Source organism: Armigeres subalbatus, chromosome 2, assembly GCF_024139115.2.
Source record: "Armigeres subalbatus isolate Guangzhou_Male chromosome 2, GZ_Asu_2, whole genome shotgun sequence".
NCBI lineage: Eukaryota > Metazoa > Arthropoda > Insecta > Diptera > Culicidae > Armigeres > Armigeres subalbatus.
This window is the reverse complement of record NC_085140.1, coordinates 170,533,137-170,560,064: the sequence shown is the minus strand read 5'-3', so window position 1 is coordinate 170,560,064 and position 26,928 is coordinate 170,533,137. Positions and strand designations below refer to the sequence as shown.

The 26,928-nt window shown below is 36.0% G+C and overlaps 11 protein-coding genes across 11 annotated transcripts in view; 5 read left to right on the top strand and 6 right to left on the bottom strand.

Annotated features, from left to right (window-relative positions):
- The window catches only part of LOC134211180 (uncharacterized), a 68,422-nt gene that overhangs the window by 30,476 nt on the left and 11,018 nt on the right, over nt 1-26,928 (bottom strand). The gene's annotated exons all lie outside the window — the stretch shown is intronic.
- Nucleotides 940-1,438, bottom strand: LOC134211186 (histone H2B-like). Its single transcript, XM_062687860.1, has one exon. It carries the CDS (start codon nt 1,352-1,354, stop codon nt 980-982), a length of 375 nt encoding a protein of 124 aa, XP_062543844.1. The 5' UTR covers nt 1,355-1,438; the 3' UTR covers nt 940-979.
- Nucleotides 1,573-2,074, top strand: LOC134211187 (histone H2A-like). Its single transcript, XM_062687861.1, has one exon. It carries the CDS (start codon nt 1,642-1,644, stop codon nt 2,014-2,016), a length of 375 nt encoding a protein of 124 aa, XP_062543845.1. The 5' UTR covers nt 1,573-1,641; the 3' UTR covers nt 2,017-2,074.
- LOC134211183 (histone H3) lies at nt 2,623-3,152 on the bottom strand. The gene has a single exon (XM_062687858.1). It carries the CDS (start codon nt 3,090-3,092, stop codon nt 2,682-2,684), a length of 411 nt encoding a protein of 136 aa, XP_062543842.1. The 5' UTR covers nt 3,093-3,152; the 3' UTR covers nt 2,623-2,681.
- On the top strand, nt 3,267-3,703 carry LOC134211182 (histone H4). Its single transcript, XM_062687857.1, has one exon. It carries the CDS (start codon nt 3,328-3,330, stop codon nt 3,637-3,639), a length of 312 nt encoding a protein of 103 aa, XP_062543841.1. The 5' UTR covers nt 3,267-3,327; the 3' UTR covers nt 3,640-3,703.
- On the top strand, nt 8,975-9,779 carry LOC134211181 (histone H1-like). Its single transcript, XM_062687856.1, has one exon. The coding sequence runs from the start codon at nt 9,036-9,038 to the stop codon at nt 9,705-9,707; it is 672 nt and encodes a 223-aa protein (XP_062543840.1). The 5' UTR covers nt 8,975-9,035; the 3' UTR covers nt 9,708-9,779.
- LOC134211188 (histone H4) lies at nt 11,018-11,444 on the bottom strand. The gene has a single exon (XM_062687862.1). It carries the CDS (start codon nt 11,380-11,382, stop codon nt 11,071-11,073), a length of 312 nt encoding a protein of 103 aa, XP_062543846.1. The 5' UTR covers nt 11,383-11,444; the 3' UTR covers nt 11,018-11,070.
- Nucleotides 11,528-24,755, top strand: LOC134209370 (uncharacterized). The gene is made up of 4 exons (XM_062685355.1): nt 11,528-12,011; nt 23,783-23,854; nt 23,922-23,981; nt 24,269-24,755. Exons 1-4 carry the CDS (start codon nt 11,607-11,609, stop codon nt 24,692-24,694), a joined length of 963 nt encoding a protein of 320 aa, XP_062541339.1. The 5' UTR covers nt 11,528-11,606; the 3' UTR covers nt 24,695-24,755.
- On the bottom strand, nt 23,702-24,135 carry LOC134211189 (histone H4). Its single transcript, XM_062687863.1, has one exon. The coding sequence runs from the start codon at nt 24,071-24,073 to the stop codon at nt 23,762-23,764; it is 312 nt and encodes a 103-aa protein (XP_062543847.1). The 5' UTR covers nt 24,074-24,135; the 3' UTR covers nt 23,702-23,761.
- LOC134211185 (histone H2A-like) lies at nt 25,668-26,150 on the bottom strand. The gene has a single exon (XM_062687859.1). The coding sequence runs from the start codon at nt 26,086-26,088 to the stop codon at nt 25,714-25,716; it is 375 nt and encodes a 124-aa protein (XP_062543843.1). The 5' UTR covers nt 26,089-26,150; the 3' UTR covers nt 25,668-25,713.
- On the top strand, nt 26,304-26,785 carry LOC134215479 (histone H2B-like). Its single transcript, XM_062694663.1, has one exon. It carries the CDS (start codon nt 26,364-26,366, stop codon nt 26,736-26,738), a length of 375 nt encoding a protein of 124 aa, XP_062550647.1. The 5' UTR covers nt 26,304-26,363; the 3' UTR covers nt 26,739-26,785.

Below are 26,928 nucleotides of genomic sequence, written 5' to 3'. Positions count from 1 at the left end.
TTCCTCTGTCTTTGGTGTGGAGACCAAGAGTAAGTACGTCTAGACAGAACATGCAGCACTAATGATATATGATTGATGTACCCAAACGTTCCGATTTGTATAATATCCTTTTCATCGTTTCGTGCTGTCAATCAAACTAATATGTGGATAATAATGGGCGTCTACCATATGAAAGTATATTGCTTTGATTTGCATTTGAATAATGCATGCTTTCATTTGGTACTTTTTATTTGTCATTTTCATACAGACTGCTAATATCACATTTGGGTTTATCAAAATGGCATTATCTTGAATTGCCCGTCGTTTCGGCAGGATGTATTCTGCCTTTTGCAAGGGAAAATTATCATCTTATCGAAACGTCGGGCCATTCAAAATATAGCCGTTTTGATCAACCCAAAGACTAAGAAAGCCAAAAATCATGGGAATGCAACGTATTCATCCAATTAGTAAATTGTACTAAAGTAAATATTTTTGAATTTTTTTATGCTTCTTCTTTGTTGCTGTGAATAAAACCAAAAACGCATAGAAACAAGCATGATCCAGTTTTGCGCATAGGGGTCGTACACATATTACGTAAGCATTTCTTCTTGGTTTTTTGACCACCTCTTCCACCTATGTAAGATTTTTTTTATACAAATGATTTTTTATTTATATGGTGCGTAATAAAATGACGGACCCCCCCTCCCCCCATAAGTGCTTACGTAGTATGTGTACGGCCCCATAGGGACAGTTTAATATTCAAATGACTATATACGAAATTAAATAAGCTATTATGATCTTCAGTCCAGTTTTGCTCATATTATATTCTTTTCCATTTATTAATCCTTAAGGACATACCTGAGGTCAGAGTAAACGCCAGAAATTAAAAAGATGCCCTAATTTTCACTTTGGAGAATATTTCCTAATTTAACTCTTTTAATGTCAAACTCAACTAGTGGCCCTTAAAAGGGCCGTTTTGTTTCGTGTCATATTAACGCTTCTACTTGGAGCTGGTATACTTGGTGACGGCCTTAGTACCCTCGGAAACAGCGTGCTTGGCCAATTCTCCCGGCAGCAGCAAACGGACAGCGGTTTGAATTTCGCGGGAGGTGATGGTCGACCGTTTGTTGTACTGCGATAAACGAGAAGCTTCAGCAGCAATTCTTTCGAAGATGTCGTTTACAAAGCTGTTCATAATGCTCATGGCCTTCGATGACACTCCGGTGTCCGGATGGACCTGCTTGAGCACCTTGTAGATGTAAATGGCGTAGCTTTCCTTTCTGCGTTGTCGTCTCTTTTTCTTATCTCCCTTGGCGATGCTCTTCTGAGCTTTACCGGACTTTTTTACGGCTTTTGCACTGGACTTTGGCGGCATTTTCGAATGATTTATCGCGGTATTAATCAATAGTTGTTCTGATCACACTTGAAGCGAGAAACTGATGATTCTATACAGGCAATTATTTGCTTTTCTATACCCGTATTGAAGTAACAGTATGCCGTCCCCTTATCTCAATGTTGAGTCCAAACATTCTTCTTCGACCCTCCCTATTCTGCTCAGACACACCGTATCACAGGTATAAAATAAAAGTCGTCTGTCGTTAGGAAATCATTTCGTTTCTACGCTTACAGTCGTCACATCGTCAACAACCAACCTCAATCGACATGTCTGGCCGAGGCAAAGGAGGAAAAGTTAAGGGCAAGGCAAAGTCTCGCTCGAGCCGAGCCGGGCTGCAGTTTCCAGTCGGTCGTATTCATCGCCTTCTCAGGAAGGGAAACTATGCCGAACGCGTCGGCGCCGGAGCTCCCGTGTACTTGGCTGCCGTGATGGAATATCTGGCAGCTGAAGTTCTCGAGTTGGCAGGAAATGCTGCACGCGACAACAAGAAAACCCGAATAATCCCACGGCATCTGCAGTTGGCCATCCGGAACGACGAGGAATTGAACAAATTGCTGTCCGGTGTGACAATCGCTCAGGGTGGTGTGCTGCCGAACATTCAGGCAGTGCTGCTTCCCAAGAAGACCGAGAAGAAGGCATAAGATTCAATCATCCTAAAACAAAAACATAAAACCGCCCTTTTCAGGGCGACAAACATAATTCTTAAAGAGTTTATTGTTTGATTTTGTAGACCAAGAAGCTATATAGCGGGTGCCGTTTTGTATGAATATCATAAGAAATATTCATATAATTTTGATTTCATATTCATTTGTGACTTTGATGCGGGTTACAATAAAGTGAATTTCAGTCATGTTACATAGCAAGGATATTAATTTTTATTGAACTTTTATAATTCCATTATATGATCGATCATAGAATCGATTCCAAAATGATTCTAAAATATAAAGATTATAATTTTTTTGACATTGGTATTTTGGTTGATTTTGTTTTAGCATGCGAATCGTTTTAGCATTACTTTTTTAATTAATCTGTGGTGACCCGATATTATAATAATCTCGGCAATATCATTGTTACATCATTGGGGAAAATATACAAAATTAATTTTACAAATGTTTTAAATATGCACTGTACAATTTCCACTGATTGTTTGAGTAGCATAAATAAACCTTCAAAAGTAATCTATTTTAAGCGAATAATAAATTGCATTTGTAAAAAATAAAATGTAAACTCTTTTGTAATAAAATGTGTTGGCCCTGAAAAGGGCCTTTTGTTATTCAGTCTTGCGCCTTGAAATAAAAAATGTCACTTAGGCACGCTCTCCACGAATACGTCGTGCCAGCTGAATGTCCTTTGGCATGATCGTAACTCGCTTGGCATGGATGGCGCACAAATTTGTATCCTCGAACAGACCAACCAAATAGGCTTCGCTGGCCTCCTGCAGCGCCATGACGGCTGAGCTTTGGAAGCGCAGATCGGTCTTGAAGTCCTGGGCGATTTCACGAACGAGACGCTGAAACGGCAGCTTGCGGATTAACAGTTCTGTCGACTTCTGATAACGGCGGATCTCACGCAGCGCAACGGTTCCCGGACGGTATCGATGAGGCTTCTTCACTCCTCCAGTCGCTGGAGCGCTCTTACGAGCAGCCTTGGTGGCCAACTGTTTGCGGGGAGCCTTTCCTCCGGTAGATTTACGTGCGGTCTGCTTGGTGCGAGCCATTTCTCGAGAGCTGCTTCTTGTAATTAAACTCGATCAAATAACGAATTAGACTAACATTGGAAGCTTGGTGCAGCTGCTTTTATAGCGTGGAATTGGAATCAGGTAGTTAAAAATGTGCAAAAACGAAGCTCTATTGATTTTTTTTAGTATAAAAGAGAGTGATAACCTCCGAATAGCTATCAGTTTCTTTCCGTCTGTTCGAGTGTACAGATCGCACTTCTATTATCAAGCAACAATGACTGGTCGTGGCAAAGGAGGAAAAGGTCTCGGAAAAGGAGGCGCCAAGCGGCATCGCAAGGTTCTGCGCGACAACATTCAGGGCATTACCAAGCCCGCCATCCGTCGTCTGGCTCGCCGTGGCGGAGTGAAGCGAATCTCCGGTCTGATCTACGAGGAAACACGAGGTGTGCTGAAGGTGTTCCTGGAAAACGTGATCCGTGATGCCGTCACATACACGGAACATGCCAAGCGTAAGACGGTCACCGCCATGGATGTGGTCTACGCTTTGAAGCGACAGGGCCGCACCCTGTACGGATTCGGAGGTTAATCAGCAGTCAGTGGAAGAAACAAGATCAAAAGCTCTTGCAAAACAGCCCTTTTCAGGGCTACAAGTCGTTTATCATAAAAGAGTTGAACAATGAAAATTTTCATAGTGCGTTAAATCTTTCAGCAATGTGTAACAAAAACTCTATATCCGAATTTAAGGAAGTTTCCGAAAATATTTTCTATGGAATGTTTTGAACAATGTTGCTTCACTCTTTTCTTCTTTTTGGTCAAAGAGAGAATGATTTTTTTAATACTTTGAAAGGCCAATCAAATAAATCATAGTTAAAACAATTCAAAGTCTTGTCTGTTTGAAAAACCTTTTATTGTTGGTCACAATAGATCGACAACAGTCGATGCACCTTAGCAGACAATAATAAACTCATATTTTTCATCCAGAAAACGTTTATTTTTGTATTGACTTCGCACTATGGAGAATTAGTAGTAAAAGGCTTTATTGGCAAACTTCATAAGCTGGTCATGGTTTTTGATGCCTATTCCAGGTAGATCTTAGGAATCAACTCTTCATGCTCTTTCCTTTTATTTGTAATCAGTCATTTTCTAGTTTTGTAATTCAGTCTTTTCTTTCTAGCAAAAGATTTCCAAAGGTTATTGCACTTTCAATTTTTTATTGTTGGTCTATTTTATCCATCGATTTCGATTTTATCGATCTAGACATCAATAATGTTTTCCTCTGTTGACTATGAATCTATAATCAGTACCAATGTACATTAAAAGATGTAAGGTAAAATACATAAATCCATGTTATATATGGTCGGGGTTCAGCCAAACCGCACCAAGCGGCTTTTCGACTGACTTGTGATATTTTGTTCGTAAAAGGAGAACGGAAATAGTTTCATATCAATTTGAACGTACATTTGCAGTATGATATCCTCAGTTTTCCAAAGTCTAAAATGTTATTTTTTTATTTTATCTCTATTTTTAAGTTTTTATTTGCCAGCCTCGGGCTGAAAGTCTCCTTAATAAAGACACAAAAAAAAAAAAAAAAAAAAAAGTTTTTATTTTTTAAAGCATATTGGACCTTGTCTTGCTCGGTTTCGGCACTCGGATTTTGAATCAAATATCATATTGTTGCAGTGCCTACAACTTTATTTATGTACCATCGTTTCTTTACAACTTTCTAACTTTATGCCTTTTTATGAATTTAGAACTATCACAGCAGAGCCGTAGCGTGGACTCCCAGCGCCCTTGGCGAAACCATTATTAGGCGCCCCTTACTTTCATACGTGTTCAAAACAAACATCATCAGCTGGGATTAAAATCAATTGGCCTGGGTCCCTTCTCATTGCTTGATCCCGGGATTGAGAAAGCAGGCTTTTTGGATAAGGTGGGTGCTATGGAAGGGGCCCTCCTAGGCCGTGCGGTAAGATGCGCGGCTACAAAGCAAGACCATGTTGAGGGTGGCTGGGTTCGATTCCCGGTGCCGGTCTAGGCAATTTTCGGATTGGAAATTGTCTCGACTTCCCTGGGCATAAAAGTATCATCGTGTTAGCCTCATGATATAAGAATGCAAAAATGGTAACCTGCCTTAGAAACCTCGCAGTTAATAACTGTGGAAGTGCTTAATGAACACTAAGCTGCGAGGCGGCTTTGTCCCAGTGTGGGGATGTAATGCCAATAAGAAGAAGAAGAAGGGTGCTATGGAAGATGATATTTACAATCGGAAAATCATCTTCGATGAATGGAGATGGAAAAATGGGAAATTGGGTGGATTGCTGTTAAGGTGGCTCAAATTAGTATGGGATAAACTTTTTCCAATTTTTTGATGCGCCGCCCTCTTATTCGGTTCTATTTGATGCCCTGATCCTCTGGACAAAATTTCAGCCAAATCGGTCATCGTTTGGGCGGTGCTAAAGTCGTTGGAAGTTTATAGGGAAAAATGTATGCAGAAACATCCAAAAACAATAAATTGCAGTTGGACGGCACAACTTACGATGAAGGACTATGACACTCATTCAGATATTGGAGAATTTAATACAGAATGTTATGCAGAAAACCGCGAGAAGATAAGAGTTTACCCGGCTAAGTTATTAGCATTTCTCTGAAGTGGGGTTTGAGCAAATTTCGTTTCTTTTACCTTTGAAAAGAAATAAATTCACCACTACAACACTCCAGTAAAATGCTAATATCTTTGCCTAATAAACTCTAATCTTCTCGCGGTTTTCAGCATAGCATTCTGTATTTAATTCTACAAGAACTGAATGAGTATCATTGTTCTTGATCGTAAATTGCGCCGTCCAACTGCACATCACTGTTTTTGGATGTTTCTGCCTACATTTTTCCATATAAACTTCCAACGAGTTTAGCACCGCCCAAACGTTGACCGATTTGGCTGAAATTTTGTCCAGAGGATCAGGGCATTAAAAAGAACCGAATAAAAGGGCGGCCCATCAAAAAATTTAAAAAGTGTTTTTGAGCCACCCTAATGGCTGTATTCAATTTGCCCGCAGACTTCGAAAAGTCCATGGCTCAAAAAATTGAATATGGGACAAGACTTCATTCAAACCGTGTTTCGTCTAATGTCCAATCACTATACTCCAAATGCACATCAGAGTGAGGCTCTCGGAAGGCAATCTCTGTGTTTGCGGCGAGGATTATCAGGATATTGATCACGTCGTGAGCGTCCGAGGAGCGTGGGCCCAGATCTGCGCTAAAGGAATATCCCCGAGTTCGAGGAAAATAATCAAAGCTTATTAGTGTTGGTGGGACTTGATCTCAATTATATGTCCCTAGTTCACCAATGTTTGGGAGTTGCTGTGATCATGGTCGGCCATTCTCTTGCCTGCCATACCCCATCACGAATGTCTTCCTCTTGTTGTCCATTTCATTGTCTGTCGTTTGCCTTCCATATGTCTTCCTCACGTTGTTGTCTCCCAAGAAAATGTTTGCTTGTCCCGTTACAGAAGTGACACGTCGTTAAGAATGGCAACTATGTGAATACCATCATCATTATTACTTAAGCACCATTAATACAGTTGGGGCCCTCCTTAGCCGTGCGGTAAGATGCGCGGCTACAAAGCAAGACCATGCTGAGGGTGGCTGGGTTCGATTTGCCGGTCTAGACAATTTTCGGTTTGGAAATTGTCTCGACTTCCCTGGGCATAAAAGTATCATCGTGTTAGCCTCATGATATACGAATGCAGAAATGGTAACTTGGCTTAGAAACCTCGCAGTTAATAACTGTGGAAGTGCTGAATGAACACTAAGCTGCGAGGCGGCAATGTCCCAGTGGGGGATGTAATGCCAATGAAGAAGAAGAAGAAGAAGAAGACCATTAATTCGCTTCCTTTCCTACTGTATTATTGTATTCCATAACCTCGACCAAACAGCGAGTCGTCCCCGAAACTAACATTAGTGCATAAAAATCATGTAAAATTACAACTAAAACATGATTTTGGCGTTGTAACACTTAACGGCAAATAAACCTTCCAAATAAACGATAGTTATTTTTCTTAAATATTTTTTAGCGTGGGGGATTTAATAAATGTTATGAATTCCTTAAGCCTCTATAACCGGCATATGTTTCAATAAGGAGGTGAGGATTATTAAAAAACAAGAAGATTTCTAAAAATCCCTTTTCTAGAAATTTTACCGATTTTCTGAAAGGTTAAATAAACCCACGCAAATAAAAAAAAACTAGATCCAATAGTGCGTGTGTTACCGACAAAAAACACTCGAAATCTCCATTAGACCTTGGTCGGTGGTTTGAAAGAACTTATGGACCTAAAATTCAACTTTGGAGAGAATTGGTAAAACGTAGGAATAGCGATTGGACCAAGTCATATCAAGAAAAAAAACACTCTGGACCTATTCCTATCAAGATATATCAATTTCTGGAGTGGGTCTATCGCTAGTTTAGTGGCATTAGTTGACATTGTTAGGCCAATAATTTTCAACTTTGAAGAAGATCAGTTGTCGAAACAAAAATCAAATTCAAAGTATCATCGAATATTCGGCTTCGGCTACGAATACGGCTTTGCTTGTTTTTTTTACCATCATAAAGTGTCTGGTTTAAAGGAATCGAAAATGTCACTGGATCAAATGCGTTCGTTATGATTCCTTTTCGAACCTCAAATAGTTTGCCTGCATAAATATGAGAGAATTTATTTCAAATTCAAACAAACTCACAATCTCTATTTCCGAGTATCTACTATTTAAAAACGGTTCAGATGTTTTAGTTATGGACAAAAATTATTACGTGGTTCTTATAAGTATACAGTCTACTCTGTGTTTCGCCTTTGGCGTATTGAAGTATCTAGGGCTTCTTCCCCTGGAGTTTGGTCCAATATTATTTTCAATTGTATTTCCTGTTCAATTTAAGTATTCAATTTAAGTCAAAACATAAGACAAAAAACGAACAAATCATTCTTCCCCTGAAGAAGACACTAATCCCGTGTCGAAACGTCGGACGAATAAAAACTCGTTTTAATCATATGAGACTGCGTAGCCGTTAATTAATGATCTATGATTAAACCCCACAAACGGTTCCCAAACAATTGGTTACTGTTTTCATACAAGCTTCAAACTGCACGTGCTTACTCAAGTTACATCCAAAATAGCTAAAAAATTAGGAGGCTTATCAAAATGAGAAATGCAATTTTTTAAGCATCGGGAAGTAGAAAAGTCTAAATTTGAATCACTCTAATGCTCATGCTATCTGCACAGTATTGCACTATTCTGCAATATCTTGGAAATCGCGGCTTTGTTGCTCGACTGGATGCAGGGCATCTTAGCAAAGCTTCCAGAAAAGGGGGATCTGACTGTGTGCGACAATTGGCGGACCATCATGTTACTGTGAGTTTTTCCCAAAATTCTCTCCATATCATAATTAACAGATTCACATATGCTAAGGTTTTAAATAAAATTAATTGAAGACATCTCAGTAGAATAAAACTATTGAAAGATTATCCAAAATAGCATACATACCTGTTACGCAAGCGGTGTTTAAATGGATAGGAAAAAGAGTTATACTTTGTATTGCTAATTGTATGTAGATTGTTTAAAAAAACAACAATTTTATTTGTTTTTTGTTAATTCTTTTCTATTCCTTGATGGACGACACGTAAAGAAATGCTTTTTAATACTTTCAAATGACAAATGGTTAAACTGTTGTTAGATGGGTAAAAGAATACTGATACTTTTATTGTATTATATTGAACATAAGTTTGATTCAATGATAGTATAAAATAAAAGGCATAAAATTAGTGAGATTTTATACTTCTCAAAACTAACTATTTCATAGAGGTTGGTTCATCATCGCAATGACATTCCCTTGCACAGACATCAACATCGTGCATCGCCCGTTTCCGCATTATATTTACTCATCCGTTTTATTGACCGTACCTACAAAAGTTCACCAAAGCTCCCGTGCGAATCAAGATGACTGACACCGCCACCGATGTTGCCGCCGTACCCATGGCATCGCCAACCAAGACCCCGAAGAAAAGCAAGGCCACCAAGGGAGACAACAAGAAGCCAAAAGTACCTGCCGCTCATCCACCAGCGAACGAAATGGTGATGGCTGCTCTTAGGACCCTAAAGGACCGAAAGGGATCCTCCCTGCAGGCCATCAAAAAGTACATCGGTGCTAACTACAAGTGCGACATGGCCAGGATTTCCATCTTCATCAGGAAGGCTCTGAAAACGGGCGTCGAGAAGGAAACCCTGATCCAGACTCAAGGAACCGGCGCCTCCGGAAGGTTCAAACTTAAAGACAAGAAGGTTGTCGCTGAAAAGAAGCCCAAAAAAGTTGAAGCTGAGAAGAAAAAGACTACCAAAAAAGCTACTGGTGAGAAGGCCAAAAAAGCTACCGGTGAGAAAGCCAAAAAAGCTACCGCAAAAAAGACAGTCGACAACAAGAAGAAGAAGCCCAAAGTAACTGGTGCCAAGCCAACCAAAAAGGAAGGAACCGCGAAGAAGAAAACTGCTGTTTCTAAGCAGAAGGCCACCACGCCATCGAAAACGGCTATGAAGAAGCCAAAGACTCCAAAGCCGAAGAAGGTCGTCGCTGTTAAGAAAGTTGCTTCGAAGAAGGTCTCCGCCAAAAAATAAGGTTACGAAAGGCGCCGTCGAAGTGTGAAAACACAAAACCTGTACAAAACAGTCCTTTTCAGGACTAACAAATTGGTTTCAATAAAGAGTTGATAGTTTAAAATGATTTCTCTCTATGTTGTCTCAAATCTAATGACATCGGTGGGCAATATGGCGATAAATCGCATATTGGCTTTTGTGTTTAATTGAAATGGCTCTATACTCTGATATATTCTTCTTATTGTTCTATTGTATCCATCTGTCCATATATCTTTATTGTACCATAGTTTTCTATAGAAATCTATAGATATATGCACTTACGAGTGAGAAAAGTGATGTAGAATTTATTTTGTTAGTAAGTTTCTTCGGCTACTAAGTAGCCAATATAGCCACTCCATGAAAATATCTAATTTGTGGGGAAACCGATCATTGCTAACAATGGTCGAAATTAGACACAAGACAAAAAAGGTATTGTCGCAGTTTGAAGATTTAATTAGTTTTACTTTCAAAGTTGACCGCTAAACTCCTCGTCTTGTCAACGGGAGCTGCAAAACAGGTTTTTGGGACAAGAGGATAATTTAGAATCAAACAAAGTGGTCAACAATTGAAAGTCTATTGTTCATCGAACAAAAAGGAGTGGACAAGCACATAAGTCAACGACACCGTAGACGACAGTGGCCACTCAGAACGACATAGAAACGAATACTGACGAATTCGAGAGATGAAAAGAAAAAAAAAAGTACGATGGTGATCATCGTCAAAATTATCTATTATAAACTGAAGGGCGACGATTTTGAAATGGAAGCCAATTTAAGAAAATATTTTTTAAAGCTGTATAGTGGAATATTAGGCAAATTAGTAACTCTGACGCACTGTAGACGGTCTCTTTGACGGTCACTTTGAAGACACGTTTGTAAACCCAGCCTTATACTTTATGATGGAGATTTTCGAAACTTATCACCATTGTCATTTCCTTTTTTAATCTTCTGCATTTTTTTTCTAGAATGCTATTCCAATTACTAAATAAACCCCTTCACAACCTTGATTACCCATCTATTTTATGAAAGCTAAGCAGTCAAATGTTTATTTGTTCTAATACATAGTTTCTATCATTTCCTTCATTTTAATCTACACTCCAATGTTCATAGAAAACGTAGTTTGAAGCAAAATTCAAAAACATTCAAAAATAGGTTGGAGAAAAAAATGAATAACACATCTAAGTTTTGAAAATTTAAATACTAATAAGAAAATTTCTTTTCAAAATGTATTGAATATTTCAAAGCGAACTTGAAATCACCATTCATAACTCTTTTCTATAAATTATTGGTAGCCCTGAAAAGGGCTGTTTTTGCAAGGTTCTAGGTAATGTTTCTTCCACTGCTGATTAACCTCCGAATCCGTACAGGGTACGGCCCTGTCGCTTCAATGCGTAGACCACATCCATGGCGGTGACCGTCTTACGCTTGGCATGTTCCGTGTATGTGACGGCATCACGGATCACGTTTTCCAGGAACACCTTCAGCACGCCTCGTGTTTCCTCGTAGATCAGACCGGAGATTCGCTTCACTCCACCTCGGCGAGCCAGACGACGGATAGCGGGCTTGGTAATGCCCTGGATGTTGTCGCGCAGAACCTTGCGATGCCGCTTGGCGCCTCCTTTTCCGAGACCTTTTCCTCCTTTTCCACGACCAGTCATTGTTGCTTGATAATAGTAGCGTGATCTGTACACTCGAACAGACGGAAAGAAACTAATGCCTATTCGACAGAAAGCACCCTCTTTTATACTACAAGCTTCAATGCATTGTCGTTTGGCGATCGCCTATCCAGACTATAAAAGCAGCTATCATTGGATTTTCTATATCAGTGTCAGTCTATATTCGATTGAGATCAGTCAACTACCTAATAGATATCGTAGGAGAAATGGCCCGTACCAAGCAGACCGCACGTAAATCTACCGGAGGAAAAGCTCCCCGCAAACAGTTGGCCACCAAGGCTGCCCGTAAGAGCGCTCCAGCGACTGGAGGAGTGAAGAAGCCTCATCGATACCGGCCAGGAACCGTTGCGCTGCGTGAAATCCGCCGTTATCAGAAGTCGACTGAGCTGTTAATCCGCAAACTGCCCTTCCAGCGCCTGGTCCGTGAAATCGCTCAGGATTTTAAGACAGATTTACGCTTCCAAAGTTCAGCCGTCATGGCTTTGCAGGAAGCCAGCGAAGCGTACCTGGTCGGCCTGTTTGAGGATACAAACTTGTGCGCCATTCATGCCAAGCGAGTCACGATCATGCCAAAGGACATTCAGCTCGCGCGTCGTATTCGAGGAGAACGTGCTTAATTTCAGTGCAAAGCGTGACACTTTCAAGATGTAAGACTGACCATTAAACGGCCCTTTTCAGGGCCAAAACTATTTCAATTTAAAGAGTTATTAGTAAATTATTCGAAAGATTTAATTTATTCGCATAATACAACTGTAGTACCAGCTTCAGATAAAACAACAACTAGTGTGATTGTTCTTCGGTCGATAATAGAGGGAAAAAACTCGATTCTCTGTACAGCGCTATGGTGCTTGCCAAACATGAGGCACGCGCAAAGGCAGTCGTAGACCAAACCTTTTACTGAATACTATGAAAATGCTTTATGAAGCTTAATTCTTCTTCTTCTTCAATGGCTCCATAATTCGAGCTGGAATTTGGCCTGCTTTTCAACTTAGTATTCTATTGGCATGTCCTCAGTTATTAATTGAAAGCTTATCTATGCCCGCCATTGCATGAGAATGTATCTTGTGTGACAAATAGAATGGACACACTATGCCCTGGGACCCGAGAATGCCATCTCGGATTCTACTCGCCATATTCGGATTGGCAATCCTACACCTTTGCTCGCAAGGCTACTGGAGACCCCGAAGAAGCTTAATTAGAAATATATAAATTGGGATTTCGAACGCACTTTTATGAAGTTGTAATTGATTTTCGATCAGAAAAACATATTTGAAATCATTTAATGAAACAGAACATTATAAACTAGTCAAATATGTAACAAAGATAATCATTTTACATATTTTTCTCCAGAGTAATTGATTCTATTTGCAACATTTTACTATTAAATTTGCGAACAATAAGCTTACGATGATGTTTACAACAAATAATTCCAAAAGATGCGAAAAATATCTTCTATGGGATACATTGACAATCAGTTTTTTGTACTTCAGTGAGCTGTATTCTAGTAGTAGTAGTAAAATTCTTCTTTATTTACACATTTTTTGTTCTACAATTATTTTTGACATGTACAGTGATCGGCCGGCTTGGCCCTCCAACTTCAATTTTAATTATTATTATTATTATTACTTTTATGTTTCTACTTAAATTTTTAAAATATAATGTATCATGACGGCCTTCAGGAGGCGCTAGTGTGTTTTTTAAAATTTGATAACCTAACTACTATGTACACTAATATCTACAATCAAAATTTGATAACCTAGATTGGAACTAGCGCCCTAAGCGCTTCTTGGTCCGAGTGCAAGCAACGGACCCTAAACTTTTCTTTACACTCACCAAAGCGTTCATGTAAGGTTTTTATTCCGACCAGACGGTGGACCTCGGATGTTCTTGTCCTGGGAGGGGTGTTGAGGATCATCCTCAGGAATTTGTTCTCCTTCGTTAAAAACAGTGAATTGACGTTTGTCGCATAAAATATTTGACACTCTTTTATGTATAAGCAATAAATTGCCCCCAAAGTGATTTCAAATGCGTTTTTAAACTAAAATGATTTTATTGGCAAATGAGTGAAATGATGCGTTTTAGCATGAAAAATTCAAGCGTGATGCATTCCTTTAAAATCGCAGACGATTTCGTTCGCACGGGAGTGCTCGTTGATTGAGATTTATGAGTGATTTTACCAACACTGCATCCTCAACAGGTTGTTGATACGCACGGAGGGTGCGGATGGTTTATCGAGTAACCAGTTTGGCTTCCGAAAGGGTAAGTCGACCGTAGACGCTATCTTGTTGGTTACCAATTCCGCGGAGATAGCTATTCAGCGTAAGAGGAGGGGAGTTCGCTATTGTGCAGTAGTGACTCTCGATGTGAGGAATGTATTCAAAAGTGCCAGTTGGGCAGCTATTGCAGATGCGCTCCTGCGTCTTGGAATTCCCGAGTACCTGTACAAGATTCTCGGAAGCTACTTCCAGAATCGAGTACTGGTATACGACACGGAAGCGGGTCGGAAGTGCGTTGACATAACCTCAGGGGTTCCGCAAGGTTCCATACTGGGTCCGGTGTTATGGAACGTCTTGTACGATGATGTCTTGAGGTTGAAATTCCCGGTGGGCGTGCTAATCGTCGGCTTCGCTGACGATATTACGCTGGAGGTCTACGGCGAATCGATCGAAGAGGTGGAGTTGACTGCAGCCCACTCGATCGCAATTTTGGAGGAGTGGATGAGTTCCAGGAAGTTAGAACTGGCTCACCACAAGACTGAGGTGGTTGTTGTTAACAACCGAAAGTCGGAGCAACAAGCGGTGATAACGGCAGGCAACTGCGCAGTCATCTCTGAACGCTCCATCAATCTCTTGGGGGTAATGATCGACGAGAGCGATTCCAAGCAACAGCATCAAAATTTAAGAAAATTTTTAATTCATGATTTTCTATTGAGTTGAAACTTTGCACAGTTTTGCAATTTCATCTAAATCGTCATTTTTCGATATCAAATCTTCATATTGAGTCACGACTAACTTTTCAAAAGGGTGTATGTGAAAATGGTTCAAAAATATTTAAAAAGCTGCACAGCAAAAACGGAATATTCGATTGTTATGATTTTTTCAGCAAAGTTAGACAACTAAATGGTGATTCTTAAGAAAATGTGCACAGTAAAAAAAAAATTTTTTTTGCCTTTAAAAATATCATTTTTGTCACAAAAACTCAAATATCTCAAAACCCTATCTATTTTAGAAAGAAATTAAGGGAAAACGGTCCATTATATTAGCTATCTACCATAAAAATTTGGTGATGGTAAACTAATAAACAAAAAAGTTATGACATTTCAAACATTTCACAATTTTCACATATAGTAAACAAAAAAAAATGTCCGTGTATTTTTTTTTTCAAGAATCGCAGTTTGATGCTGATTTTATTGTTAAGGGCCTTGCGTGAGTTAAACAAGTTGTTTGTATGATATTCCATATTTATGTATTCATCGATATTATGTATATTATACACCCAGGTTTTTTTTTACACGGTTGGAATTCATTAATTTCTCGGTTAACCCGCACTTTCACAGCTTTTAAAATACCACCTGATTTTTCCTCAATTTTAAGTGAATTTTTTCGTGGGGTTAACTCATAGTTTCATTGACGCTGAAGGCCTTAAACGACTAAAACCAAACCGTGTAAAAAAAAACCTGGGTGTATGTATAAATATTATATGTATAAATAAATAAAAATGAATTAATATTATCCTAAGTATTAAATTAAATGTAGCAGTTACACAATGTTGTTATAGAAACTCTAAGAGTTTTGGGTTTGAATTTTGGTATGGGTTATGATATCATGAAAACAGTTTATTAATACTGATTTTTTATTTATTTTAATTCAAATTTTTTAAAATATCGAACGCTTTTGAATTATTATCAGCACAGTTTGAGTAGGTATAGTTTTGCTTTAATTTTATTTTCCGACAATGGAATGAAACAGTGAAATTTTTGGGTTCCTTGGATCGTTTTCGCGTTATTAAATTGCTCGCTGAGCTCTGAAGCCTTTATTTCGTACTCTTCAGTAGTAGTAAAACAAAATGATAATTTGGTTAAATCTTTTCTTTTCTACGATTTGCCCAATCAAAAGTTCTTTCGCAGTTTTAATTGGATGCTCACGTTCTTTGGCTAAACTTGCTCTTGTGGCCATGCGCTTTATTGTTCCTCCAATAGCATCACAAGGACCTTTGCCATGTGATGTAGCAAAAAAATGCCATTCTGCATCAATTCCGTACATTGATTTAAATTGACATAGGCTCGAAAAATTCTTACGATTTTTGTACTGCGACGCTGCTCCATCAGACATGAAATATATCTTTTTGACTTCTTTATGCTTATCAACGCGTAAAAAGTTAATCATTTTTTCAATGAACAAGTTTACGGATACTGAATAGTGTCTTAAATCTTCGGAAATTATAATAAAACTTAAGTGTTCAATTTGCGTACTTCCATTAAAATAAATAACGAATGGATGAATTGTAGATTGTTGTACGTTCAGTGATTGGGACTGCACTTCATCTTGCAATACAAAGCTGTAATTTTCAGAAAATCACAAATGACTAAAAATTCATCATTTTGTAATGTATTCTTCGTATTTTTTTAAAAAGCTGGATTGTTCTGTTTTAATGAAATCGTGAGGGATTAAACTTTCTAATTTCAAGCAAAAATATGACACAAACTCATCTACAGGTTTTACAATAGTTTCTATGTCACACCTATCCGTGGTCACCCATTGCTCAAATGATAACTGATCAATATATTTTTCTTCAAACTCAGCGAATAAAGTATTTTCCAATGATGAAGAATCTGGACAATCCGAACAAGATCGTAGATAGCAATTTGATGTTGTATTTTCACACAAAAGACTACCAGTTAACATTTTAATATCCTTTGTTAAATTGATTCTTTTCAAACTATGTAAAATAAGATTAATATTCTCATGGGTTGTGCACACACACACATTATGTGTTCCTGAATTGGAAAGAAGCTTACATTGCCTTGGCCGAAGGCTTGCAAATGAGGAAAACCTATTTTAATATTATCGTGAATTTCCTTGAAGCGTGTGTACGCTTCTTTCAAAGTCGTCATCATTAATCGTTTTTTGGATTGCTTGACGCTTTCCATCTTTTTTACTGATACATAATCTTTTGACCAGGCATAGCTCGACTTACTTCATCATCTTCAAAATATTGAACTACAATTTCTTTTGTCTCATCTGTTAATGCAGTACTAGACCTAGTATTTTTGGTTGAAAGACAGTTATTCTTCAATTGTTTTGCCTCTTTTACTGTATTTCTATTGGTTTTGAACTCATCAATGGCATCCTGAATAGACCACGAACTTGGCAGCATCGACAAAATCAATAATTTTTCTCTCCTTGTCGTGGCTGCATTCGAGAACCTTTCCTTCATATTTATAATTACCTCATCGTAGTCTGTATTTTCCACATCATCAGGTCCTAATTTGAAGAGGTTTCTTCGTACAGCTTCGTTCATTTCACGGTATTTTTTCTCCGGGTAATAAACGTAGTCCATCTTACTCCATTTAATCGGAGTCACTTTTATCCCAGCTATGCCCTCGTTAAAGCGTTCGATGTTGACCTTTTGGATACACTCATCTTCCGATTGATTTGTTGAAACAGATTTCGCTGATGGTACGGTGGCAAGGCTCTCAGCACTTAATACTTCTGGTAATTCCTCAGTTGTTGTCGATACATCTGGCAATTCCTCAGTTGCTGTCGTTTTCGAACTTCCTGCGCTCTGCTCAACCGATGATATACAGATTGCTCTTTTGTCAACGTTTAGACGGCAGGACGTGCAAATGCGTAAATTTGTATTCAATGTGGACATTGGAGCATAACCAGTCGCTTTCAGTTTATCTATGGTGCTTTCGGTGAGATTTCGTAACTCTTTTTGAACACTTTTTTCCATCAAACGGCCTACAACAGTTGAGAAAGCGGCTACTCATGTTGTTCGTAATATTTCAATAAACAAAATCACTTTTAAGTTTTTACTGACTAGTTTGGTGTCATTTGCTTGACTGAAGAAAAAAAATTACTATAAGATCTTTAACAACCTTAGTAGTAGTAATTTTTTTGCTTTTTCGTGAGCATTGTCATGGTATGTACCTATCATGCATTTGTTGTTGTTGAAGATACCCGTTTCCTTCCGATCATAAAGTCTATTCTCTAAGAGGTATATTTTTTGCAGGTAAACTATAGACGTACACGTGTATATAAATCTTTGATTTTGCAGCTTTTGTCTTAAAAATAACATTTCTGATATGTTTCTATCAACGTTATTATCAACAGGTTTCAACACTATTAAAAGAATGGCGAGTCACGTGCAATGAAAATTATGACACTATCAATACTTTTGATCACAACACTTGATCGTGTCTAAGTTTCTTATAGATGCTATGAATAATTAAATCAAAATATCATGAAAACAACTTGTTTAAATCACGTCCCTTAACAATAAAATCTGCATCAAACTGCAATTCTCGAAATAACTTACACAGAAAAAATTTTTTTTTACTAAATGTGAAAATTGTGAAATGTTTGAAATGTCATAACTTTTTTTGTTTATTAGTTTACCATCACCAAATTTTTATGGTAGATAGCTAATATAATGGACCGTTTTCCCTAAAAAAATTATGTTCGAAAAAAGATAGGGTTTAGAGATATTTGAGTTTTTGTCACAAAATGATATTTTTAAAGGCAAAAAAATTTTTTTTACTGTGCACATTTTCTTAAGAATCACCATTTAGTTGTCTAACTTTGCTGAAAAAATCATAACAATCGAACATTCCGTTTTTGCTGTGCAGCTTTTTAAATATTTTTGAACCATTTTCACATACACTCTTTTGAAAAGTTAGTCGTGACTCAATATGAAGATTTGATATCGAAAAATGACGATTTAGATGAAATTGAAAAACTGTGCAGAGTTTCAAATATTTTCGAAATGGTCGCTCAGGATCGACTGACATGCCCCCGTGGAATGCCTCACGATAAGCTAACCTTTGGTAGCCACGTCAATTACGCCTGCAAGCGTGCCTCCACAGCTATAGTGGCATTGTCCCGGATGATGTCCAACAGCTCTGCCGTTTATGCCAGCAAGCGCAGGCTTCTGGCTAGTGTAGCTCTGTTCATACTGAGTTATGGGGGGGCAAGCTTGGGGCACGGCCCTGCGTATTAACTGCTACAGAACGAAGTTAGAAAGTTCGTATAGGCTCATGTGCCTAATATCAGCTATCCCAGCTATCAGTGGCAAAAAACACACACAATAAAGACTTTCAATGGTGAAATTAAAAAACATTATTTTTGCATGTAAAATAGCTGGTATTTAAGAACATTAAACGATATTTAGGAACATTAAGCGGGCCATAAAAATTTCACTGGAATTTAACATCATATCACAAAGTACATTTAATGTATAACACTCGTCTGTTTCCAATGTTTTGATTCGAATTATCGCATTGAATGATTTAATTCCAATCTAGGGGAACGACTCGGCACTTCATCCCATAGCTCCCATTTCCCAGAAGCGACGAGATTGGTGCTAAATTTCTTTGTTTTGCGATGAGAGTAATATATGGATGGTTGTCACGGCTTCGGGCAGGGGAGTGAATTCAGCTGCCAAAGAGGCTAACAATTTGGTTTTGGGTGATATTTGTACAAATCCGTTTCATTTCGTTAAAACATAGTTTTTGCTGGCAACAATTTTTTTCATAAAACAAATCAAAATCAGAAAGTCAGATTTTTCCATGCTCAAATTCCGCGGAATTTTGGTTCGAATCATTTGAGTTCATGAAATAATTTATTCATCTATTCATTTATTAATTTTTTTATTTATTTTTTTGTTCATTTTTTTTTGTTCATTTTTTTTGTTCATTTATTTTTTGTCCATTTATTCATTTATTCATTTATTTATTTATTTATTTATTCATTTATTCATTTTTTCATTTATTCATTTATTCATTTATTCATTTAATTTATTCATTTATTCATTAAATTTATTCATTTAATTTATTCATTTATTTATTAAATTTATTCATTTATTCATTTATTCATTTATTCATTTATTCATTTATTCATTTATTCATTTATTCATTGATTTATTTATTCATTTATTCATTTATTCATTTATTCATTTTTTTCATTTTTTCATTTTTTCATTTATTCATTTATTCATTTATTCATTTATTCATTTATTCATTTATTCATTTATTCATTTTTTCATTTATTCATTTATTCATTTATTCATTTATTCATTTATTCATTAATTCATTTATTCATTTATTCATTTATTCATTTTTTCATTTATTCATTTATTCATTTATTCATTTAATTTATTCATTTATTCATTAAATTTATTCATTTAATTTATTCATTTATTTATTAAATTTATTCATTTATTTATTTATTCATTTATTCATTTATTCATTTATTCATTTATTCATTTATTCATTTATTCATTGATTTATTTATTCATTTATTCATTTATTCATTTATTCATTTTTTTCATTTTTTCATTTTTTCATTTATTCATTTATTCATTTATTCATTTATTCATTTATTCATTTATTCATTTATTCATTTTTTCATTTATTCATTTATTCATTTATTCATTTATTCATTTATTCATTAATTCATTTATTCATTTATTCATTTATTCATTTATTCATTTATTCGTTTATTCAATTATTCATTTATTCATTTATACATTCATTAAATTTTTTTCATTTTTTTGTTCATTTATTTTTTGTCCATTTATTCATTTATTCATTTATTCATTTATTCATTTTTTCATTTATTCATTTATTCATTTATTCATTTATTCATTTAATTTATTCATTTATTCATTAAATTTATTCATTTAATTTATTCATTTATTCATTTATTCATTTATTCATTTATTCGTTTATTCAATTATTCATTTATACATTCATTAATTTTTTTTCATTTTTTTGTTCATTTATTTTTTGTCCATTTATTCATTTATTCATTTATTCATTTATTCATTTTTTCATTTATTCATTTATTCATTTATTCATTTATTCATTTATTCATTTATTCATTTATTCATTTATTCATTGATTTATTTATTCATTTATTCATTTATTCATTTTTCATTTTTCATTTTTCATTTATTCATTTATTCATTTATTCATTTATTCATTTATTCATTTATTCATTTTTCATTTATTCATTTATTCATTTATTCATTTATTCATTTATTCATTTTATTCATTAATTCATTTATTCATTTATTCATTTATTCATTTATTCATTTATTCATTTATTCGTTTATTCATTTATTCATTTATTCATTTATACATTCATTAATTTTTTTCATTTTTTGTTCATTTATTTTTTGTCCATTTATTCATTTATTCATTTATTCATTTTTTCATTTATTCATTTATTCATTTATTCATTTATTCATTTAATTTATTCATTTATCCATTAAATTTATTCATTTAATTTATTCATTTATTCATTAAATTTATTCATTTATTCATTTATTAATTTATTCATTTATTCATTTATTCATTCTTTCATTTATTCATTTTTTTCATTTTTTCATTTTTTCATTTATTCATTTATTCATTTATTCATTTATTCATTTATTCATTTATTCATTTATTCATTTATTCATTTATTCATTTATTCATTTATTCATTTATTCATTTATTCATTTATTCATTTATTCATTTATTCATTTATTCATTTATTCATTTATTCATTCATTCATTTATTCATTTATTCATTTATTCATTTATTCATTTATTCATTTATTCATTTATTCATTTATTCATTTATTCATTTATTCATTAATTCATTTATTCATTTATTCATTTATTCGTTTATTCAATTATTCATTTATTCATTTATGCATTCATTAAATTTTTTTCATTTTTTTGTTCATTTCTTTTTGTTCATTTATTTTTTGTCCATTTATTCATTTATTCATTTTTTCATTTATTCATTTATTCATTTATTCATTTAATTTATTCATTTATTCATTAAATTTATTCATTTATTCATTTATTCATTTATTCATTTATTCATTTATTCATTTTTTCATTTATTCATTTATTCATTTATTCATTTAATTTATTCATTTATTCATTAAATTTATTCATTTATTCATTAATTAATTTATTCATTTATTCATTCATTCATTTATTCATTTATTCATTTATTCATTTATTCATTTATTCATTTATTCATTTATTCATTTATTCATTTATTCATTTATTCATTTATTCATTTATTCATTTATTCATTTGTTCATTTATTCATTTATTCATTTATTCATTTATTCATTTATTCATTAATTAATTTATTCATTTATTCATTCATTCATTTATTCATTCATTCATTTATTCATTCATTCATTCATTCATTTATTCATTCATTCAATAATTCATTTAATCATTCATTCATTTATTTATTCATTTATTCATTCATTCATTTATTCATTCATTCAATTATTCATTTATTCATTCAAATATTTATTATTTTTTTTTAATTCACTAATTCATCTAAAGTGAAATACTGCGCAATCTATATTTTGCTTCATTTCAAGGCGAATATACAAACTTTTGGAAGAACTTGTACATTGAATTCGTCCGTGCCAGTTGTTACGGTTTAACAATAATTCGAATCTGGTTCTTCTAAAAAATATCAGAAGACAGTTGATACGTAACATCTGCTTAATTATATTGCACTTTAGAAGTTTTACTCATTTATTCATTTATTAATTTATGCATTATTAGTTCATTTATCCATTTATTAATTTATTCATTAATATTTATTATTTTTTTCTTCATAAAAAATCACGTTCATAAAAAATAGAAAAAATAACACTAATAAGTTTTCACTAAGCTCAAAATTATTGAGCTTAAGATCCATTCATATGCACGAATAACATATTTCTGTGAAAAAATCATGGTGGTTCAACGAAAATAGCTATCCTCAATTAAATTGCTATTTTAAACGAAATCATGCTTAAATCGATTATATTTACTACACGAAAATTCAGTTTTTTGTGGTCCACAGCCATACTTTTCTGCAAACATTTTGGTTCCACTGGACTGATTGTTCACGATTTACATTTTTTTCAATTTTGCACCCATCCTAAATGTTTAACGCATATTCATTACGTTTGTGATTTTTCTTTAAATTATTTAGGATTTTTTGAAACATGTTGCAAAAATTTTTTTTGCAAAGAATTGAAGTCACATGATCAAAAATACGAGCGAAAAAAATCGTGTGAAAACAGAATCTTGTGTACTTGTTATAAGACGAGTTTGTACGTTTATCGAACAAAAAAGGGTATGGTGGACGAGCACATGAGTCAATGACACCGTACACGAGAGTGGTTCTTCAAAACGACAGAAAAACATCTATTCGAGAGATGAAAAGAAAAAAAAAAGACAATGGTCTTTATTGTTGTAATTATCGACATTAAATTGAAGGGCGGCAGTTTTGAAATTATTCTATAGGACTAAAAGCAAATTCTAGAAAATTCTTCTAGAGGTATTGTGGAATGTCTTAATATGTGTTAAGACGAGTGAGTACTATTTCATTTCATTCCACAGTTCGAACATAAATTCACAGATACGTATTTCGACCTCAATCTTCTTGTCTACTCGAGTTAAATACGACGCACTGTAGGCGGCCTGTTCAAGTCGTAATATCCTCTTTGCGTAGATATATGTACAATTACTAAATTGATAGACACATTTCGAGGCCTTATACTTCTTTTGCTTCTTCTTTGATGGCTCTACATTCCAACTGGAAATGGAACTGGGCAAATTGAAAGCTTTTCTATGCCCGCTAATTTGCATAAGTATGTATCGGGTGTGGCAAGTTACAATGGCTACACTATGCCCAGGAAGCAGAGAATGTTTCCCACACAAAACTATCCTAAAACATGATGGCGAATCGAATTCGCCCTCTCCAGATTGGCCTACGCCTTTGCTCGCAAGGCTAACTGCAGACTCATACTGAAGGCCTTGGGCTCGATGCCTAAAAAGCGGTAACGCAGCGTCGCCCCACCGATGCATATCTGCCTTTTGTTTTCAACGCCATTTCAATATGGTGAATTTCGATGCTTAACGCCATTGCCCTTTACTACTTCAACAAATAAAACACGCTTTGATTACCCATATATTTTATGAAAGGAATGTGACAAAATTTAATTTACTGTTCTGATAGTTTCTTTCATTTTATCATCATAATGTATAACTCTTTTAGGAAAAATACTCTGTAGCCCTGAAAAGGGCTGTTTATGCAGCGGTTCTTGATATTGTTTCTTCCACTGCAAATTAACCTCCGAATCCGTACAGGGTGCGGCCCTGTCGCTTCAACGCGTAGACCACATCCATGGCGGTGACCGTCTTACGCTTGGCATGTTCCGTGTAGGTGACGGCATCACGGATCACGTTTTCCAGGAACACCTTCAGCACGCCTCGTGTTTCCTCGTAGATTAGACCGGAGATTCGCTTCACTCCACCTCGGCGAGCCAGACGACGGATGGCGGGCTTGGTAATGCCCTGAATGTTGTCGCGCAGAACCTTACGATGCCGCTTGGCACCTCCTTTTCCTAGACCTTTTCCTCCTTTGCCACGGCCAGTCATTGTTGCTTGATAATAGTAGCGCGATCTGAACACTCGAACAGACGGAAAGAAACTAATGGCTATTCGGCAGAAAGCACCCTCTTTTATACTACAAGCTTCAATGCAATGTCGTTTGGCGATCGCCTATCCAGACTATAAAAGCAGCAATCATTGGATTTGCTATATCAGTGTCAGTCTATCTTCGATTGAGTTCAGTCAACTACCAAAAAAATGGCTCGTACCAAGCAGACCGCACGTAAATCTACCGGAGGAAAGGCTCCCCGCAAACAGTTGGCCACCAAGGCTGCCCGTAAGAGCGCTCCAGCGACTGGAGGAGTGAAGAAGCCTCATCGATACCGGCCAGGAACCGTTGCGCTGCGTGAGATCCGTCGTTATCAAAAGTCGACGGAACTGTTAATCCGCAAGCTGCCGTTCCAGCGTCTCGTTCGTGAAATCGCTCAGGATTTTAAGACCGATCTGCGTTTCCAAAGCTCGGCCGTCATGGCTTTGCAGGAAGCCAGCGAAGCGTACCTGGTCGGCCTGTTTGAGGATACTAACTTGTGCGCCATCCATGCCAAACGAGTCACGATCATGCCAAAGGACATTCAGCTGGCGCGTCGTATTCGAGGAGAACGTGCTTAATTTCAGTGCAAAGCGTGACACTTTCAAGATGCAAGACTGACCATTAAACGGCCCTTTTCAGGGCCAAAACTATTTCAATTTAAAGAGTTACTAGTGTAATATTCGAAAGATAACACAACTTTAATAATATCATCAGATAAAACAACAACTACTGTGATTTGTCTTCGGTCGATATTGCTATAGATACAAAAAACACTATTCTATGTACTGCGCTATGGCACTTGCGAATCAAGAGGCATGCACAAGGACAGTCGTAGATTAACTTTACGTCTTGTTAAATACTGCGATAACGCTTTAATAAAGCTTAATTAGAAATGTATAATTTGACACATCAAACGCACTTTTATGATATTGAAATTGATTCTCAACCAGAAAAATACATTTGTATCGATCAGAAAAACATATTTGAAATCATTTAATGATTCTTCAGGACTTTTGCAAGGTTTGCGCTCCGCTTAATGAAGAACATTGAAAACTAGCCAAAGGTACGAAAATATATTTTTTTCTCTTATTTTATCAAAACTATTTTGAAACATTTTACTTTGAAAATTGCAATCAATTACGTTTACGATGATGTTTACAGCAAATAATTCCAAAAGATGCGACCAGAATCTACTTCGGATAAATTGACAATAAGTTCTTTGTACTCTAGTGAACTGCAGTTCAGTGTTTCGACTGTACACCACAAAATATTTTTTTTTGTGCCGTAGGAGACCTGAAGCATTACTTCCTGCTAAATCATTAATGTCTCTCTCATTTCAAAATTATTTTTATAAAAGTATTTTTGATATACACTTTGAACGCAGACAATAGTAACAACTTTTATCTAGAAAAACTTAATAGGAAACTCTCAAAAGAATTAATAATGCAACTATTTCAACTTAAGAGTATGACATTTCAATTACCTTGATATATGGAAAAATGATTACTTAGAAAATTGAAGAAAATTAACTTTTATGAACGATTGTGGTCGTCCTGAGAAGGACGGTTTTGTGATTTTATGGTAACGCTAGCATGGTTTAAGCCTTTTTCTCGGTCTTCTTGGGAAGCAACACTGCCTGGATATTCGGCAGCACACCACCCTGAGCGATTGTCACACCGGACAGCAGTTTGTTCAATTCCTCATCATTCCGGATAGCCAACTGAAGATGGCGTGGGATGACTCTGGACTTCTTGTTGTCGCGGGCAGCATTTCCTGCCAACTCGAGAACTTCAGCTGCCAGATATTCCATCACGGCAGCCAAGTACACGGGAGCTCCGGCACCAACGCGTTCGGCATAGTTGCCCTTTCTGAGAAGGCGGTGAATCCGACCGACTGGAAACTGCAAACCGGCTCGGCTCGAGCGAGACTTTGCCTTGCCCTTAACTTTTCCTCCTTTGCCTCGGCCAGACATTTCGTTTCGATTGAGGATGGTTGTTGATGATGTGATGAAATGGAGCAAACTGATGCCCAAACGACCAACGAGAGCGTTTTTATACCTACGATCCGCTGTGTACAACCAATAAAGGGATGGTCTAACACGAACTGCTTCAATCAGAATACTAGAAAGAGGTTGGACGATCGTTGCTATTTTTCAGGTATAAAACAGCGTGTGCTGAATTAGGAATTTTATTAGTTTCTCTCCAACAGTGTTACAAATACATTTTTGCACTTCAGTTGTCGGTCGAAATGGCACCAAAAGCAAGTGGAAAAGCCGAGAAGAAGTCCGGAAAGGCTCAGAAGAGCGTCGCCAAGGGAGATAAAAAGAAGAGACGGCAACGCAGGAAGGAAAGCTACGCCATCTACATCTACAAGGTGCTGAAGCAGGTCCACCCGGACACTGGAGTCTCATCGAAGGCCATGAGCATTATGAATAGCTTCGTCAATGACATCTTCGAGCGGATTGCTGCTGAGGCTTCTCGTCTTTCGCACTATAATAAACGCTCGACGATTACCTCCCGCGAAATTCAAACCGCTGTCCGTCTGCTGCTGCCGGGAGAATTGGCCAAGCACGCAGTCTCCGAGGGTACGAAGGCTGTGACGAAGTATACCAGCTCCAAGTAGAACTGTTCTCCAGAAGCCCAAAAAGGCCCTTTTCAGGGCCAAAAAAATGATATCATTCGTAAAGAGTTATTTATTGATGATTTTATTTTAAATATTAAATTTTCACCTACAATAAGGTATTTCAAAAAGCTTTGAATTAAAAAACATGTTTAAAAATATGTAATGTGAAATCTGCATGTATGTGTACACA